The sequence below is a fragment of the Sarcophilus harrisii genome, chromosome 1, assembly GCF_902635505.1.
Source record: "Sarcophilus harrisii chromosome 1, mSarHar1.11, whole genome shotgun sequence".
Taxonomy (NCBI): Eukaryota; Metazoa; Chordata; class Mammalia; order Dasyuromorphia; family Dasyuridae; genus Sarcophilus; species Sarcophilus harrisii.
In genome coordinates this window covers 642,365,550-642,383,549 of record NC_045426.1, presented here as the reverse complement: position 1 = coordinate 642,383,549, position 18,000 = coordinate 642,365,550, and the positions used below count along the sequence as shown (strand labels likewise).

Below are 18,000 nucleotides of genomic sequence, written 5' to 3'. Positions count from 1 at the left end.
AGACACATGTTCTTACATTATAAACCTAGATCATGCCCAGTGGCCTCCCACAAATCCCAAAATGCCTTTTCCATCTGTTTGACATTGTGTGCAGATTCCACAAGCTCATAATTAGTTAAATGACTTCTGAGGATATTTTCAACAATGATCCTGTGATTTTATGCCTAAAGAGGTCTCTAGTGTTTTCTTAGATCTAGTTACTATGTCCTATTCCATGTGTCAAATCAACAAACATTTATTGAGTCCCTATCATGTTCTTTGAAAGATGCTAAAAGAAATACAAAGATGAATGAGATATAGATCTTGCCATTATGGAGCCTACTGAAGTAAATAAAAACACACACAATAAAAGATTAAAAAAGAAAAAAAAGGAAAAAAAAATTAATCACCAGAAGTCAAAGACATAAAAAGGGCCATAAAAGAGGTACATAAAAGTGCTATGAAAGTAAAGAGAAGAGATCACTTCCAGCTGGGGGAGGAAAAAAGGAAAGTTTCAAGGATATGATATATTTGGAGCAGTCTTTAAGGATAGGGATGATTTTTGACCAGCAGAAACAGAAGGAAGGACAGACTAGGTATGGGTATAGTGTAGAAGAGCAGATTCAGAGATTAACATATTATCTAACTAAGCAGAAGCACAGTAAGTATATAAATGTGCAATAGAATCTAAGATTGGAAAGACAAAATGGGACCAAATCATTTGAAGAAAATGGGAAGTCACAGAAGATTTATAGGAAAACAGGATAATTAAATTAGATAGCCTTTGAAGTTTCTCCCAGCTCCCGAGCTATAATTTTCTGATCCTACAACTGTAAGAAAAGTCACATGAAGCTGTACTGTTGGAAAATTGAATTAGCAGAATGGAAGAATTGAAAAGGAAAATAATAGAAGCAAATATATTGGATAAGAGGGCTTAACAATGCCTAATAAGGGCTAAAGAAGATATGCACTTCTAAAGTCTGCTGCCTTAATCTTAGTTGCTTACATGTTTTCTCCCTCATCAGAATGTAAGCTCCATGAGGACAGGGACTGTTTTTTTTCCCCTTTCTTTTCCAGTGCTTAGAAAACACTTGACTGGCTAAATAAACTAGCTGAAAGAGTTGGGAATGAAAAGAAAGAGAAAAAAGCCAAAGATATTTCAGAAGTAGAGATCTGGCAACTAATTGAATGGACAGAGCAAAAGAGATGACATCAGATATAACTGAAAAATCTGAAGGAATATGAATACAAAGATGTTAATTTCATTCATCAAATGAAGAAGTCAAGCAAGGAAACAAGTTCTGGAGGAAAATTTACATTTTGTACATGTTGAAGTAGAAATTCAGGTCTCAAATTTGAGAAAAATTAAAGCTGGAACTTAAATATGATAGCTGAAAACCATTCAGTGAATAAGATAATAAGATTACCAAGGAAAAGCAGAGAGAAGAGAGCTAAGCAGAAAATGCCTAAAAAAAAAAAAAAGGAACTACCCACTTGCTATCCCTATCAGGTGGACAAAGTCATCTATATTTTTTGTTCCAAGAAGTGCCCAGATCAAAAGCCTATATCAATGGGCATTTAATCAAGAACAAGTAATAGAAATTCACCAACTGATGCACCATACACTCTCTATATGCCTTACCTTGTACAAGGTAGGTCTGAGTACAAGGAGAGGCAATACTCCCTACCTTTAGAGTTTTAAAGCTGTTGATGCTGAGAAGGCTGGAATTCTACAGCAGCCTGTGGCCACAGTTTCCCAAGGTTTTGTGACTGAATTCCTGGTCATTCGGGCATTTACTCACCACTTTCAGATAGTTCTATGTCACTGTCCTCCAAGGTCTCACTATTCTCCAGCTCCTCTTCCTCCTCTTCCTCACTGATATCATCCTTGGATGGGCTCCAGCCTTCTGTACAGTTTAGCTCCTGCAGCTTGGAAGCAGTGTTGGGGGCTTCAAGGGGCTGGTATTTCAGCTGTATAGCATGGAGGTGCTGCAGGATCTGCCGCTGCGAAATGTAATAGGGATCAAAGATCATGACTAAACCTCTGAGGGAGAAAAATCCATGACAATTAGGGAGGTAGAGATTAGTAAAGGCAACATACTATAGAAAAGCATAAAGGAGGTGGAGTAGGGGAGAGAATCTTAAGGAAGGATCCTAAAAGTGAAATTGGAAAGTGTTGTCAGGAGAAAAAGGAGTTCTGGGGAATCCAGGGAGGAAGGCTGTAGACAGATCTCACCTGTAGCCAAGGCTTCTTGGCCTCCTGTGAACATTGGAGAGCATTCTGGAAACATGGTTCCAGTTCCTCATAGGGCTTACCAGCCTCTTCCTTGGATAAGGCAATATTCAACCAGGTCTTTGCCTCCTAGAAACATAGAAGGGAGGAAGAGAGATGGAGGCTCAGCAATTTCATTCCCAGGTATACTCACACTAATTCCAGGACAAGGACCCCAAGTACCTTACATCTTCCAATTACTTATTTTGAGGGAAGGCCTCTCCAAGATGTGATATTCCTGATATTCCTAAAGCATAGACCTGAAAATGTTACTGAACTATAGCCTCTAGGACAATCATTTAATAAACATGTTAAGTGCCTACTATATGCCAGCCACTATGCCAAGTATTAGGGATACAAAGGCAAAATACAGTCCCTATTCTCAAAGAACTCACCATCTAATGGAAGAGAATGAAAACAAGATATATACATAGGATAAGTTGAAAAAAATTAACAGAGAAGGCACCAGAATTAAGAGGGACTAGGAAAAGCTTCTTGTAGAAGACAAGACTAGAAGGAAACCAGGGAGGTTAAGGAGAGAATTCCAAGTATGGGGGAAAGCCAGAGAAAATGCCTGGAGTTGGGAGATGGGAATGTTTTACTCAAGGAACAACAGAAAGCCAATGTTACTAGATCAAAGAGTACAATGGGGATCAGAACTGGGAAGAGGTAAAAAACTGCATAGGTAGTGGAGAGATTAGATTATAAAGAACTTTGAATACCAACTAGAAGATTTTATATTTGATTCTGAAGGTAATAGGAAGCCAATGGAGTTTACTGAATAGAGGGAGGGGATGGTATGCACTTTAGGAAGGTCATTTTGATGACTAAGTGGATTAGAATGAGGAGACTTGTGGCAGTTTGCCCACAACAGACTACTAAAATGAACCATGTGAGGGTGATAAGGTAGCAGTGTCAGAAGAAAAAAGGGGCAGTAGTGTTCAACAGAAGTTACAAAGGTGAAATCAAAAAGTTTTGACAACAGAATGGATATAAGGGATGAGAGAGAGATGAGTCATAGATGACACCTAGGTGTTAAGCTTAGGTGACTAGGACAATGCAGTATCCTCAAAAGTACTAAGGAAGTTAGGAAGAAGGAAGAATTTTTGGGAGGAAAAGTGAGTTCAGTTTTGAACATGCTAAGTTTAAGATCTCTACAGGACATCCTGTTTGAGATGTTCAATAGGCAATCAGAGATGTGAGATAGCAGCAGGCCAGCAAAGAGATTAGAGCTAGACAATGAAATCTGAAAATTATCAACATAGCAGAGGATGTAACAAAAAAAAAAAAAAATCAGATTTTTTTTTTCTGAAATAATTCTATTTATCATTTTCTTATAGCATAATAGTATTCCATCACAATCATAAACCACAAAAACCACAATTTTTTGCCACCATAAAAACAATTGCAATAAATTATTTTTGTACTTAGAGTTCCTTTTTTTCTTCGATTTCTTTGGGATACAGTGATGTGGCACATGTCCTTTGGGCTGAGTTCCAAATTGTTTTCCAGAATGGTTGAAGAAGTCACAAATTTTTTTTTGTCAAATCTTCTCCTATGTTGATAATAAAAATTGCAACTGAAGAGATTCCCATCAATTGGGGAATGGTTGAACAAGTTGTGGTTTATGATTGTAATGGAATACTATTATGCTATAAGAAAATGATAAATAGAATTATTTCAGAAAAAATCTGATTTTTTTTGTTATATCCTCTGCTATGTTGATAATTTTCAGATTTCATTGTCTAGCTCTAACCTCTTTGCTGACCTGCTGCAATATGAAATGATGCAGAGTAAAGTAAGCAGAACTGGGAGAATATTGTATATAGTAAAAGGAATATTATACGGATGATCAACTATAAAAGCCTTCGCTAGTCTGATCAAAGAATGATCCACAAAAATTTTAAAGGACCCTTGGTGAAAAATGCTACCCCCCTCTCCAAAGAGACAATTATATATTATTTCCGGGATTACTGGGAGAAGTTATTTATTAATAACAAATTATTAATGCTGGGTCCCAGGGTTTCTCTTTTACTTCCTCATTCAAAGCCCAGTCTTTGCAGGTCAAGTTAGTCTCTGAAGGACTGTGCTGAACAATTCATTAATCTAACCCTTCAGGAACATTCTTCTCAATTTTGGGTGGGATCCCCCCCAACTAAGAGAGCTTATTTCTGATTGTTTATTATTTTAATTGTAATTTTTTACATTTATATAACAATTTTTTATTTATTATACAATAACATATAACTTACTATATAAATTAAAATACTTCTGATTAAAATGTAAAGAGAATCTAATCTAGGCAAATTTCTGGTCCTAAAAAGTATTAGACTGACCCTTGAAATCCACTACTATTGAACTTAACTGGTCTGGGCAAAGATGGATGCCTTTATCTAGAAACAAGTCTCAAGAGACTGCTGGAGAATGAGTCTCAAGATCAAGTCAAGTTCTTAGCAGGATGAGCCTGAAGACTTTTGGCCCACTTCCTCATAAATATGTCCACTTCTTCACTGATAGTTCACCAATCAGGACTGACACTCACCTCTCAATTGTGCCCATTTTTCTAAACTTTTCAGTAATCTAATATAATCTGTCTGGTTATTGAGAGAGACTACTGACAATCAATTTATTATTTGCTAACCTAATTAATAAATTGGCCAGTAACTAACCAGATTCTTATCTTTTAAGCTTTTCACTCATGTCATTAATATCATTCTCCTTCACAAAATGTAATGCTCAAAGGAAACTGGTCTATTTGCCATTTCCATATATGACATTTCACCTCCCATTTCCATGCCTGTGGACAAACTGTCTCCCCAACCTGGAATGTACTATATTTACCTTCACCTCTTAGAATATGTAGCTCTTCAAAGCTTAGCTCAAAATTTATCACCTACATAAAAGCACTTGATGTGCAAATGTCTACTTCCCCAGCTGCTACTATCCCTCAAATTACTTTTATATTTACTATGTATGTATATATACATAGCATGTGTACACATGTGTACACATACATACATAGTTCAGTCATGTCTAAGTCTTTGTGATTCTGTAAGGGGTTTCTTGGCAAAGACACTGAAGTAGAATTTCTATTTCCTTCTACAACACATTAGGCCAAGAGAGGTTAAGGATCTCTCTGTCACATAGCCAGTGAGTGTCTGAGACTCATATTTGAAGTCAGGTCTTTCTGACTTCATGTCAAACACTCTATCCACTGAGTTATCTGTAGCAGAGCTCTTTTATATACACACCTATACACACACATAATATATGTGGTTTTCTAATCTTAGTGTTGTTTTATGCTTTAATGCTAATACCTAAGCTTGCATAAACATACCTATATGCATATGCGCTTTATATAATACATATGTGTTCTCTCATTAGAATGTAAGCTTAATGAGGTCAGGGAAATTTGTGGTTTCCTTTATGCTCCTAATACTGAAATTACTGATAGATACAAGAAAACAAAAGACTCTGCCTCTACCCTGAAAATACTTTCTGGTATAATGAAAGAGACAAACTTATCATAGTATTAGGTATACTATAAATATGAAGACTGTGTTAATAAATATTTTTTGACTTGACTTGTTTTTGAGGACTTCTTGGTTGGGGTTAAGGGGACGGTGGGGAAGAGAAGGATATGACCTTGTTTAGAAAAAAAAAATACACGAAAGAACATGTAGCCAAGTATAAGACCAATCACACATGGATCAAATGTTGGAGAGATGAGACACAATGGAATCAATCAAAATCAGTAAAAGGAGGAGGTACCTTTATTAATCAGAGAAATGCAAATTAAGACAACTCTAAGATACCACTACACACCTGTCAGATTGGCTAAGATGACAGGAAAAAATAATGATGATTGTTGGAGGGGATGTGGGAAAACTGGGACATTGACGCATTTTTGGTGGAGTTGTGAACGAATCCAACCATTTTGGAGAGTAGTTTGGAACTATGCTCAAAAGTTATCAAACTGTGCATACCCTTTGATCCAGCAGTGTTACTACTGGGATTATATCCCAAAGAGATTATAAAGAAGGGAAAGGGACCTGTATGTGCACGTAATGTTTGTGGTAGCCCTTTTGTAGTGGTTAGAAACTGAAACTGAATGGATGTCCATCAGTTGAGAATGGCTGAATAAATTGTGGTATATGAAAATTATGGAATATACATGTTCTGTAAGAAATGACCAACAGGATGATTTCAGAAAGGCCTGGGGAGACTTACACGAACTGATGCTGAGTGAAATGAGCAGGACCAGGAGATCATTATATACTTCAACAACAATACTAGATGATGACCAGTTCTGATGGATCAGGCCATCCTCAGCAACGTAGATCAACCAAATCATTTCTAATGGAGCAGTAATGAACTGAACTAGCTATACCCAGAAAAGAACTCTGGGAGATGACTAAAACCATTACATTGAATTCCTAATCCCTATATTTATGCACACCTGCATTTTTGATTTCCTTCACAAGTCTAATTGTACAATAATTCAGAGTCTGATTCTTTTGTACAGCAAAATAATGTTTTTGGTCATGTATACTTATTGTGTATCTAAGTTATATTTAATATATTTAACATCTACTGGTCATCCTGCCATTTAGGGAGGTGGGGGGGTAAGAGTTGAAAATTGGAACAAGAGGTTTGGCAATTGTTAATGCTGTAAAGTTACCATGTATATATCCTGTAAATAAAAGGCTATTAAAAAAAAAAAAAAAAAAAAAGGAGGAGGTACCTTGGGAAAGGGAAGGAAAACAAAGAATCAAATCTGAAGAGACAGGAATAGTTTACCTCTAGTGGGTTGCCCCTCCAGAACTCTCAGTTCTTCCTCATAGTGCTCCACAGCCCAACTGTAGTTCTTCAAGTCCCCAAAGGTGGCAGCCAGTGAGACGTGAATGACAGCCAACTCCTGGTTTGGTATCTTCACAGATTTGGCAAACTGCAACTAAGTGGGAACAGCCACAATAAGGAGGTCCTTCTGATCCTTCATCCACACCTTTCCAAATCTTTTCTGACTTTTCTTAGCCTTGGACTATTCTTCAACACAACTCTGTTCAATCTCCCACCTGCTACATCTTGGAAAACTTTTAAAGAAAGTCCAGCTCCTCAAAAAGAAATGTACTCTCAAATCCTGCAGTAAAAGGCACTACTTTTACCTGTTTCTGTAGGCCTCTAGCTGCTTTGGGGAAGTCTCCAGATTTGGAGAACAGGTCCCCAAGCTGCTCACAGATGCCCAGAGCTTCATGCAGGTCAATTGGCCTTGGCCTCTCCAGCCTTTGCTGCAGACTCACCACTTTTACCACTGCTCAGATATAGGGAGGAGAAGGAACCCAGAAAGGGAGACATTATAATTATAATAAGGGCTCATATTTTTCAAAATTTTCTTATCTGCTACTACAACAATCCTGTGGGCTACTTGTAAAAATATTATTGTTTTTATTTTACAGGAGGAAAAAAAAGCTGTCATTGATATAGTTCCTTAAACATTTTTGTCACAACAACCCTGTGAAATACAGGTTGTGGGGTTATTATTGTCCCCATTTTGGAGACAAGTTAACTGACTTAGGAAAAAAAGACCCAGCCAAATTCCTACAGCTAGTCAATGGAAGAATCAGGACCAAAAGCAAAATTTCAAATCTCAAAGAGCTCATTCCATTACACAATACTGCCCCCTTAAGGAAGGGTGACACAGCAACAACATCCCTTTACACAGTGCTTTCACATCCACTATCTTGAAGGTAGACAAAGCAATTATCATATTCATTTTATTAGAATCATGGCTTGATTCCTTGTACAGTGCTCTTTCCACTACACTATGATGCTTTTCTAGGAAGTTAGTGAGAGCTAGGATTAGGACCTTGATTCCCAAGATATTTTCTCTAATATAGTATATTACCAGGAAAGAAATCAGAAGGGGAAGAAAGGGGACCAGCCCAGTACCCTTGGAAGCAATCCAATTCAAGCCTCACCGTACTTGAGGTTTCTGCAGATCGTGTGTCGCTGCTTGGGCTGCTGGGAGCCTAACCTATAGGCCTTCTTTAGGGCCCGCTTAGCAGCCACAAAATCCCCCAGGTCCTGGAGAATCTGAAGAATAAAGGAAAAAAATGTTTAAATCCTTGACCTAGTCAGTATCTTTCCCTTCCCAAACTTCTGAAGTATCCCTAAGAGAAACCATGGGGAATATCCCTAAGAGAAACCATGGGGACAGAGCAACTAACCTGTCCCTATGGCCTCAGAAAGACATAATACCCACAGACATCAGACCATGGACTGAAGCAGAATGGGATCTAAGACAGTGTTGATTACCTGGGCAACAACAACACAGCACTCGCTTTCCATGAACTTCCTCTTCATGATTCGGGCACATTCCCGTGCTCCCTCCAGGCAGCGCATGGCCTTTGAATGCTGCCCATCCCGCCAGTGAATAGTGCCCAGATTGTAGCGAGCCCGAAAAAGATCCTCATTTAGGTGATTCTGCCTACAATGAAAAAGAGAGACTCAAAGGCACTCAAAAAATCTTCCTGCTCTGTTCAACCCTCCACAGCTCAAACCAAACAAGGAAGCTGCAGTATGGCCACACTCTATACTCCATAAAACTTGGACTACTCTATTCCAATGCACTCTGGACTTTTCTGCCTGTAGGACTCTGCTCATGCTGTTTCCCTTCCTACAAAAAAGAATTTCCTTTGTAAATTATGGACTTATAAAACACTGAACACAAACCTCTCAGAATACAAAGAATGGAAAATAAGGACTATATATGAAATGGTGAACTTCTATTATGTATAGTATTTTGGGGATTTTTGTCTTTTTTTTTTAGATTATGAGTTCCCCAGAGGCCAGAACTGTCATCTGCCTTTCTTTCTATCTTTAATGTACAGCATAATGCCAGGAACACAGCCAGCACTTAAGAAATGTTTATTGACTGACATATATATTAGAGACAATGAATAGTAACAAAATTGCCCCGCTTACCAGTGTTCCCTTCATAACATCTTTCTACTTTTTGTTTTATTGATGTTTTTTCCCATTTCACTTTTTTTTGACTCATTATCCATAAACTCCCCTCATCCCCTTGAATAGAAAACCATTCCTTCTAATAAATAAGTATATTCAAACAAAATTAATTCAGATATTGGCCATATCTGAAAACTTGTATCTTCTTATAATACAGCCACGAGTCCTCCAGTTCTTTACTCACTGAATTCCTATCTTTCCTTTAAAGCCCAGCTTAAATACTACCTTTTCTAGTAAGGTAACACTTGGCCATCAGTAACAATCTTCTCTCTTAGACCTTACATCATACTTTGTTCATGCAATACAACGTAATATAGTTCTCAACATTTGTACTTTATTCTCCTAATTTAAAAATCTTACCTAAACCCTGTCTTCCCTAATGCCTGGTACAATGCCCTGAATGTAACAAATGATGTTTCTTGAAATAAACTGCTTCACAAAAGGTGCTTTTTTTCTATTTGTGTGTGTATATATATCCTGATTTCTTCTTCAAGGCAGAGCCTTGGTCTATCTCATCAGGAGCCAGGTCTATCTTCATCAAACTGGAGCTCCTTTAGGGCAAGGACCGTCAGACCTGTTTCACTGACCTGCCTTCCTGGGGCAGGAAATACAACTTTTTATTAAGAATCAACAAATCCCCTCCCAAAGAAACAATCCCCCAACTGTCCCAACCTGTTGGGATTCACTGTTAGTACTTAATTCCCAAGGTTGGGCTGGCAGAAGGGACCCTAGGGGTAAGAGGCTTACTCGGAAAGAAAGATGCTCTTCTTGATATAGTCACTACACAGGGCTGGCTGCTTCAGACTATCAAAGGTAAGGCCCAAGTTGAGGTAGAGACGGGTCCTCATCTCACTCAGTTCCTGCTGTGTCAGGATTCCTAAAAGAAATCCCCCAACTCAGACTTCAATGGCTCTGTTCATTCTCCTCCCAAAGTCCCCAATTTACCCTGCCCATTTTTCAAACATCCAGTAAGATCCTTACTCCCTTTCCTCAACACACTTTCACCATTGAGCTCACTGGTATTATCCTTGCCCCCGCCCCCAAAAACAAACAAACAAACAAAAAAACCAAGGCTCTGGAAATTTTTTAAATTCCATTTGCATTTGATGGAAAGTAGGACTATGTTTCCTTTCTTAGAAGAAAGACTCCACAAATTTCTCCCATCAGACAAGGGACTCCTTGGGTTCACTGACAGCAGAGGTCATATCTATGTTTTTTTAATCATAACTTCCAAGGATTTTGTATAAGGCTCTTATTTCTCACTTGGAAAATGGAAATTTCTTCCTGATTCAAGTGGAGAAGGAAACAACTATCCTTCCAAAGCCAAGTATCTAGAAACTGGGAAATAGATCATTCTGAGAATGCTGAGAAATCTCACCGAACTAAGGAGAGTGACATCACCCCTGGTTCACAGATAGAAAACAGATCAAAATCCTAAAGCATTTCCTTTGCCTTCCATCTTGGAAAGCTGAATGATGGATAAACAGGTGTTCTTGTTATTTTGATCCCTACCCTTGGAGCAAAAGGTAGCCCTCCCCTTCCTTTGCTATTCTCAGGGAAACTCACCCTCTAACTTCTCATCCACTATTGCCAAACTCTTCTCAAAGGCAGTCTGTGCTTGGAGGAGTGCATCAACCGATTGGCTGTGATCATAGCTGGCCAGATATGTTCGGCCAATGGTTGCCCAGGCCCTCTGCTGTTCAATGTAGCTGGACAAAGACTGTGCCAGCTCTAGATGACGATGCTGGTGCTAGAGATAAAGTGAGACAATAAATTGTAAATTGTCACACACATATACACAAAGAGCCACCAATCAGATTTACATCTCCCTAAATAAAAAATATTTAGCAATAAAAGGTGACAAATCCTTCAATTCCCACAATTTCCTTCCCCCTTCTGGAAACCTTATTCAAGTCAACAAGTATTTATTTGAGTACTTTCTATGAGCCATTGTCAAGCTGGGGGTGACAGAAAGGAGATAAGATATTCACAAAAGGGCAGCTACTGTTTGTAGTCAAGGATAATGTCCTATCCATTTGACCTTGTGATGTTCAGGAAGCAGGGCTACATCTCACATGGGTTCCCTTTCCTTCTATGAAAGAAAAGTTCAGTTTATTCTGGTAGCCTCAATGACTCTTAACAACAGAGTGAAGATTTTTTAAAAGGCCCTACATTAGTATCTCATTATTATATAATATGTGAGAAAGATAAAAAATAAAAGACCAAGAAAGGTTGCTTCACTGCCTACTACAGGGGAAGGTATGCTAGACCAAGGAGTCCCAATTTTAATAACTTACTATATAAACTTGAGCAAGTTACTTCCTTTCTCTAGGTCTCAAATTGGACTGAATGACTCAAGGCCCTTCTGATTCTAAATATATAGTACAGGCAGATCTAATGCTCTGCATACATTAGAAAGCTAATCAGTGATTACTGGCCCAACTCATGTTATGGACAAGTTAATGATTTCCTCCTTGTGGGGGAAGGCACAGCTACTTCCCAAAAGCAAATTCATAGATCTCTTTGTCTCCTTCTAAGCACTTTCCAAGAATAAGGAGTAGCTACCTATATGACACTAAACTCTGTTAAGGAGAGTTGGGAGGCAGGGAAGAGAGGGAGACAAGGGATAGCTTCTTGCTTTCTATTAGTCTCTCATCAAGGGGCTCCCACCATACCTTCAGGGCAGATGTGTAATCCTCCAGCTCTGCCAGCCGCTCACCAATCTTTCGATGGGCCACAGCACATCCCAACACATCCCCAGTGATTTCCAGAAGATGAAGCTCCTGTTGATGCTCAGCCAGTGCTTCCCTGTAACTGCCTGGATCAATCCAGGGAAAAAGGAGAGCCATTGTCAAGCTGGGGTGACAGAAAGGAGGTAAGATATTCACAAAAGGGCAGCTACTGTTTGTAGTCATGGGTAATGTCCTATCCATTTGACCTTGTGATGTTCAGGAAGCAGGGCTACATCTCACATGGGTTCCCTTCTCCTTAGGTCTGGCCATCACCTTTCTCTAGTCTCCCTCCCCCCCCCCTCCCCCCCCCCCCCCCCGAAGATTAAGTACACAACAGGGAGAATTGTTGCCTAATTATAGCACTTTCATAGTCATAATCGATCTTTTAGGGTGTAGACCAAATATTAACAGACAAAAACTCCTAATTGGTCTGTTCTACCAAGTTCTTCCCTAACATTATCTTTATCTAGGGGCTCCACCAATGATCCTTATTCTCTTACTTTAAATCTGCTCACTGGGCTAAATGTCCACTTCTTCTTGTTCCTTATTCCCTGCCTTTCCTTTCTTCTATATCACAGTTTATCATCTCATTGCCACCTCCTCCAGGAAGCACTAGAGCAAGTCACCAACCCAATACCTGGCTCTTCCTCATTCGATGGACCATTATAATTACTGTATGAAATAGCTACTTATTCTGTTTACGGCCTGATTCTCTCTCTAACTTAGACCACTGAATCTCTAAAGATAGGGCTATCATCCTCAAGGAATACCCCAAGTTTATGGGATAACTCTCCCATTAGACCCATACCTCTATGAGGGTAGGCTATGTCTCCTAACCATTCATGGAATCAATCTTCTTTTTTTCCTTTTCTAACAATTAGACCCATCCAACCTTCATGAAGTAGTGAGTTCCCTGTCACTGAAGGTATTCAAACAGGAGCTGAATATCTACTTGTCTAGGTAATTGTAAAGGGAATTACTGCCTAAGCAACAGTTGCCTTGAATCACCTCCAAGACCCTTTCCAACACTGTGATTCTACCCACCACTGTGTACTGGACTCTAAGTCCAATACTAAGAGTTGACTAAGAAAGTCAGCACTGATTCCCTGATTCTCAACCTATATCGAACCTATACCAAAATTGCCAGCTTGAAACTTCAAGGAGTCTCAGAGCCAGAGTTAAAAAATGTGTCTATTTTCCCTCATACACCCAGGATGTCTGTAGAAGGAATTCAGATATACCACAGCTGAAGAGAGGTCATCCAGTTCTGCCTCTCCACTTGGTAAAAAGGGAAAGTCTAAGAATTCAAAATATAATGCTCCACCCCCTTGCTTATAGTTGATGACTTCTGTCTAAAGCAATACTTACCATGACTAGCCAAAATCTCCCCCAACTGATTGCAGAGCACAGCTTCCTCCTTCAGCTGTCCATTCTTCTGGGCCTTAGCCTTGGCCTTCTTTAATTCTGGGGGAAAGTATTGAAAGCCTCAAAGGATACCCTATCTGGAGCTAGGTGGCTCTGTGGAGAGAGCACTGGGTTGAATCAGGAAGACCTAAGTTCAAATTCAGTCTCAGACAGTTAATAGTCATGTGACTCTGGGCAAGTCACTCACTTGTTTGTCTCAGTTTGATTACTTGTAAAACAGAAAATAACAGCACCTCCATCCCAGGTTTATTGTGAGGATAAAACAAGAGTATTTGTAAAGCATTTTGTAAACTTTAAAGCACTATATAAATGCTAGCTATTATTATTACAGAAGAATGTTGGTGCTACTAGTGGAAGGTAAAGTGGCCCCAAAAAGCCCCTGCTCCAGTTCAGAGTTAGGAGATAGGAGGCCTTCACTGTTTAGGAGGGAAGACTGGGGATGGAGTGGAAGAGGTTGGGCTGACCATCCCCCATTCAGATCTTACACAGTATTTTGTACTTCAGAAAAATGAATTTAAAACCTAAAATGCTTTATAATTATTTGTTTGTATGTCATCCCCCTAATAGATTGTGAGGTCTACATAGGCCAGGGCCACATCTTACTTAAACTTTGTTCCTCTTAGCACAATGCTCTGCACACAGTAGGGTGTTAATAAATGAAAAACCATGTGACATGCTTTCCTTTTGCCCCCGGGTTTTGCTCATACTGGAAGGTCCTTCCATCACTCTTTACTTCTAATTCCAATCACCTCAACAGTCACTTCTTCCAAGAAGGCTTCCTAATACACTGGATCGGTAATGAAATTCCCTCTTGGAACCCACACAACAGCTTAATAAATGGAAAACTAACAAAACAACTGAAAGTGAATGCTATGAAACAGAAATAAACAAATTCGGTACAAAGAAGATATGAGGAGGCATCTTTCCTCTTTCTGTATGGAGATGAGAGCTATTAGTAAGAGAAGTTATATATCAAACTTTTTTGATGTGATTAGTTTTCCTTAACTGTTGTTTTTCCCTCTTATTCTTTGCTATAAGAGATTCCTCTATAAGAGGGCGATGGTGAAAAGAAAAAAGATACAATGATTAAAAATAATAATAAGTAGCATTTATGTACTTCAAGATTTGCAAAGTATCACATGCCTATTTTCTCATTTTATAATCATAAGAACCCTTTTAATTAGGTAAAAAACAAGTACTGTTAGACCCATTTTACAATTGGGGAACCGGGCTCAGAAGTAGCATCTTGTCAAGGGTCACACAACATTAAAGGAGGAATTAAAACCAGTTCTTCTGGAAGCACTATGCACATTATATAACACTCATGCAATACTTTGTATTTGTATTGCATTTTTCATGCTATATTATGTATTGCCCTGACAGGGCTGGTGTCTTATCCCAATAAATGAAGGGAGGAATTAGGTGTTTGAAGGAGCCCGGACACAGGAGATCCGTCCTACTGGAAGGGTGGAGAAGCCAGAGGGGATGTCAGGATGGTGACAGTCTGCGAGGGCCATCAGGAGCCATGAGAGGAATGTTGGAGACTCGGAGGGAACATGGGGAATGAGGTTCTGCTGGAAGGACACGGTCCAGGAGTGAGCATCCTGGGGAAGGCGTCAGGGGACACCCCCGCCCACGGCACGACGGAGGGGGGGGGGCACGAGGGGAAGAAATAGAAGATCTAAGTGGATACGGGACACGGAGGTGAGATGAGAAGGGAAATTGAGGGAGTAGGTCACAAGAGGAATGGGGTACATGGACGAGAAAGTGGGGGGTTAGTAGGCAGGATAAGGCCAAAAGAAACATGAGAAATGAGTGGAGGGGAGAGGATCGGAAGGGAGCTAGAAAGTGAGGGGGTTGGAGCAAGGGGGAAATGAGTGGGGGAGGGGCAAGAGGGTGGGGACTGACGGAGGAAGGGAGGAGGGGAACGGGAAGGAAAGTCTGAGGGGGCCTAGGGAGGGAAGACTTGGTGGGAAGGGGAAGAGGGGCCAGAGGAGGAAGATCCGAGGGGCAGGAGAATGACCGGAACGGGAAGATGATGTCTCGAAGGCCCCCGCCCCGACCCTGGCCCACTCCCATTCACTCACGGCGAATCTCTCGTTCCTCGCTCATGTCCCAATCTCTCCGAGAGCGGGTCCAAGGAGCTGCACCAGCGGCGGCAGCGGCAACATAGCACCTAAGCTTCCGCCCTACCAGTAGCTTCCCGCGCTCAAGTAGCGGCCACGCCTCCGTGCGCGCGCGCAGCTTCGCCATTGGTTCGCAGCCCCCCACCCCCTCACAGCGAGATTCTAAGTGGAGTCTGACCGGCGAGGCGACTCCCACACACTGCGTCTGTCAGCTCCAAGCTCCGCCTCCCAGTCCCAAAGTCCCGGAGGAGGCGGCCCCAAGACATTCTGGGAATGGTATTCGGCCCCGGGTGAATCGCAAAGCGTACCGGGAACCATCTGAAACCCGTGAAAAAAAAAAATCACAGTGCATTCTGGGGATTGTAGTCCGAATTGGGAGAATCTAAAGTCACGGTAGAAATTGTACTCAAAGCAGGGAGAAATAAAGTGCACTGAATATTGTAGAGTGCGCTGCTCAACTATCGGGAAATCCAATCCGATTTCTAGGAATATAATTCTGAGCCCCAGCTCAAACAGGCCAGCTCTTAGTCTCGTGGGAGTTCATAGTGAGAGGAGGGCATACTCCTCAGAATAGAGAGGGAAGCGGTTCAGAGAGGGCTCGGCAGGGAGCTGGCTCCCCAGGCTTGGGGGTTAGGAGCAAGCAGTTCTCCCCCGATCGGCAGAGGTGGAGGACCGTAGGTGTGTTTGATGGGTTTCGTTTTGCTGTTTTTTTCTAATATTCTTGGTTATAATTTAGAGCTTTAGGGTTGTGGAATAAAACTAAAAGTGACATAAAAACAAAAGATACAAATATTTTTATTAAAAGAATCTGGGTCTCCTGACCCCTAAAGCAGGTAGGTGGCACAGCATTTGGGGGGGCCTCGATTCAGAAAGACAAGTGTTCAGCTCCAGCCTCAGACGCCTGCTGGCTGTGTGACCCTGAGCAAGTCACTGAAGGACTGCGTGCCTCAGTTTCCTCACATGAAAATAACACTATCCTCTACCTCTCAAGAGTTTTTGTGAGGCTCAAATGAATTAGATTGTGAAACACTTAGCATAGTGCCTGGCAAATAGTGTCACTGTTCAGTCCTGTAAGGCTCTTTGTGACCTCATTTGAGGTTTTCTTGGCAGAGATACTGGAATGGTTTGTTATTTCTTTCTCCAGCTGATTTTACAAATGAGGAAACTGGGGCAAAATGGGGTTAAGTGACTTGCCTAAGATCACACAGTATCTTCCAGAATCCAAGCCTGGCACTCTATCCAGTGTAACCACCTAGCTGCCCTCTGGCACATAGTAGGTGCATGATAAATGTTAGCTATTGTTATCATCAAATCGGCCCATGGTCTAAAAGAATCCTAGACTTGGAATTCAAATCTTGTTTTCCTACTAGCTACGGGATCCTGGGCAATTTATTGAACCTCTTTCTGCCTAAGTTTCCCCATCTATAAAATGGCTATAACAGCACCTACCTCAACAGGATGGTTGTGAGGATCAAATGAAATAAATAATAAAACACTTTGCAAGCCTTAAAGAACTTAAATGGTAAGGTTGCCCCTAAGCTCCCTGTTCCCCGCCTGTTTTTCAATGGAAGGGGAGATGAAGGGATACTCTTATTTCCAAAAACACTGATTGGAAGAATTCTTCCCACAAGATTCAGAGGTTCCTTTAGGGCCATGAGTGGAAGTTACTCAGCAAATATTCATAAGGTGTCCCTTGGACAAATTATATAATGGAGCTCCCTAAAAGTAGAAACTAGTCATTATAAACCATCCCATTGATTAATCCCCTCATTAGATGCCCTTACAGCTAATGGATATATTTGTTAGAACACTTTAGGTAAACCTCTGAGCCTCCCTGCACGATCCTGTAAAATGGAAATTTAATAAGGCTTTTTTTTTTTTTTTTTTTTTTTTTTTTACTTAAAAAGGTCTCAAATGAGATCAAAATAGGTAAACCTCCGAGCCTCCCTGCACGATCCTGTAAAATGGAAATTTAATAAGGCTTTTTTTTTTTTTTACTTAAAAAGGTCTCAAATGAGATCAAAATAGGGAATTGAATATGAATCACAACATAGCATTTTCACTTCTTTTGTTGTTTGCTTGAATTTTCTTTCTCATTTTTTCCTTTTGATCCGATTCTTGTGTAGCAATATAATTGTATAAACACATTTGCCTATATTGGATTTACATATATTTTTGCCATGTTTAACATAACATATATTGGATTACTTGGCATCTAGGAGAAGGGATGGGAGGGAGAGGGGGGAAGTTGGAACACAAGATTTTACAAGGATCAATGGTGAAAAATTATCCTCGTATGTTTTGAAAATAAAAAAGCTTCAATTAAAATAATAGTTAGCAGAATGCTTGATCTTATGACATTCATCTTATTTGATCCTCTATGGAGTTTCTGGTTTCAATTCTTGGCTCTGTTCTATATATTTAAGGAGACAGTGTAAGA

General features: G+C 40.2%; 1 protein-coding gene across 1 annotated transcript in view; it reads right to left on the bottom strand.

Moving 5' to 3' along the window:
- TONSL (tonsoku like, DNA repair protein) overlaps positions 1–15,658 on the bottom strand; it is a 32,330-nt gene extending 16,672 nt beyond the window's left edge. Inside the window, 12 exon segments of the mRNA XM_012541976.3 lie at positions 1,782–1,983; positions 2,216–2,341; positions 7,052–7,066; positions 7,068–7,205; positions 7,417–7,562; positions 8,230–8,344; positions 8,567–8,738; positions 10,025–10,154; positions 10,844–11,027; positions 11,953–12,095; positions 13,378–13,473; positions 15,522–15,658. Of these exon segments, the coding sequence (XP_012397430.2) occupies positions 1,782–1,983; positions 2,216–2,341; positions 7,052–7,066; positions 7,068–7,205; positions 7,417–7,562; positions 8,230–8,344; positions 8,567–8,738; positions 10,025–10,154; positions 10,844–11,027; positions 11,953–12,095; positions 13,378–13,473; positions 15,522–15,546 (1,492 nt within the window). The 5' untranslated portion in view covers positions 15,547–15,658.
- Between the last annotated feature and the right edge of the window lie 2,342 nt (positions 15,659–18,000).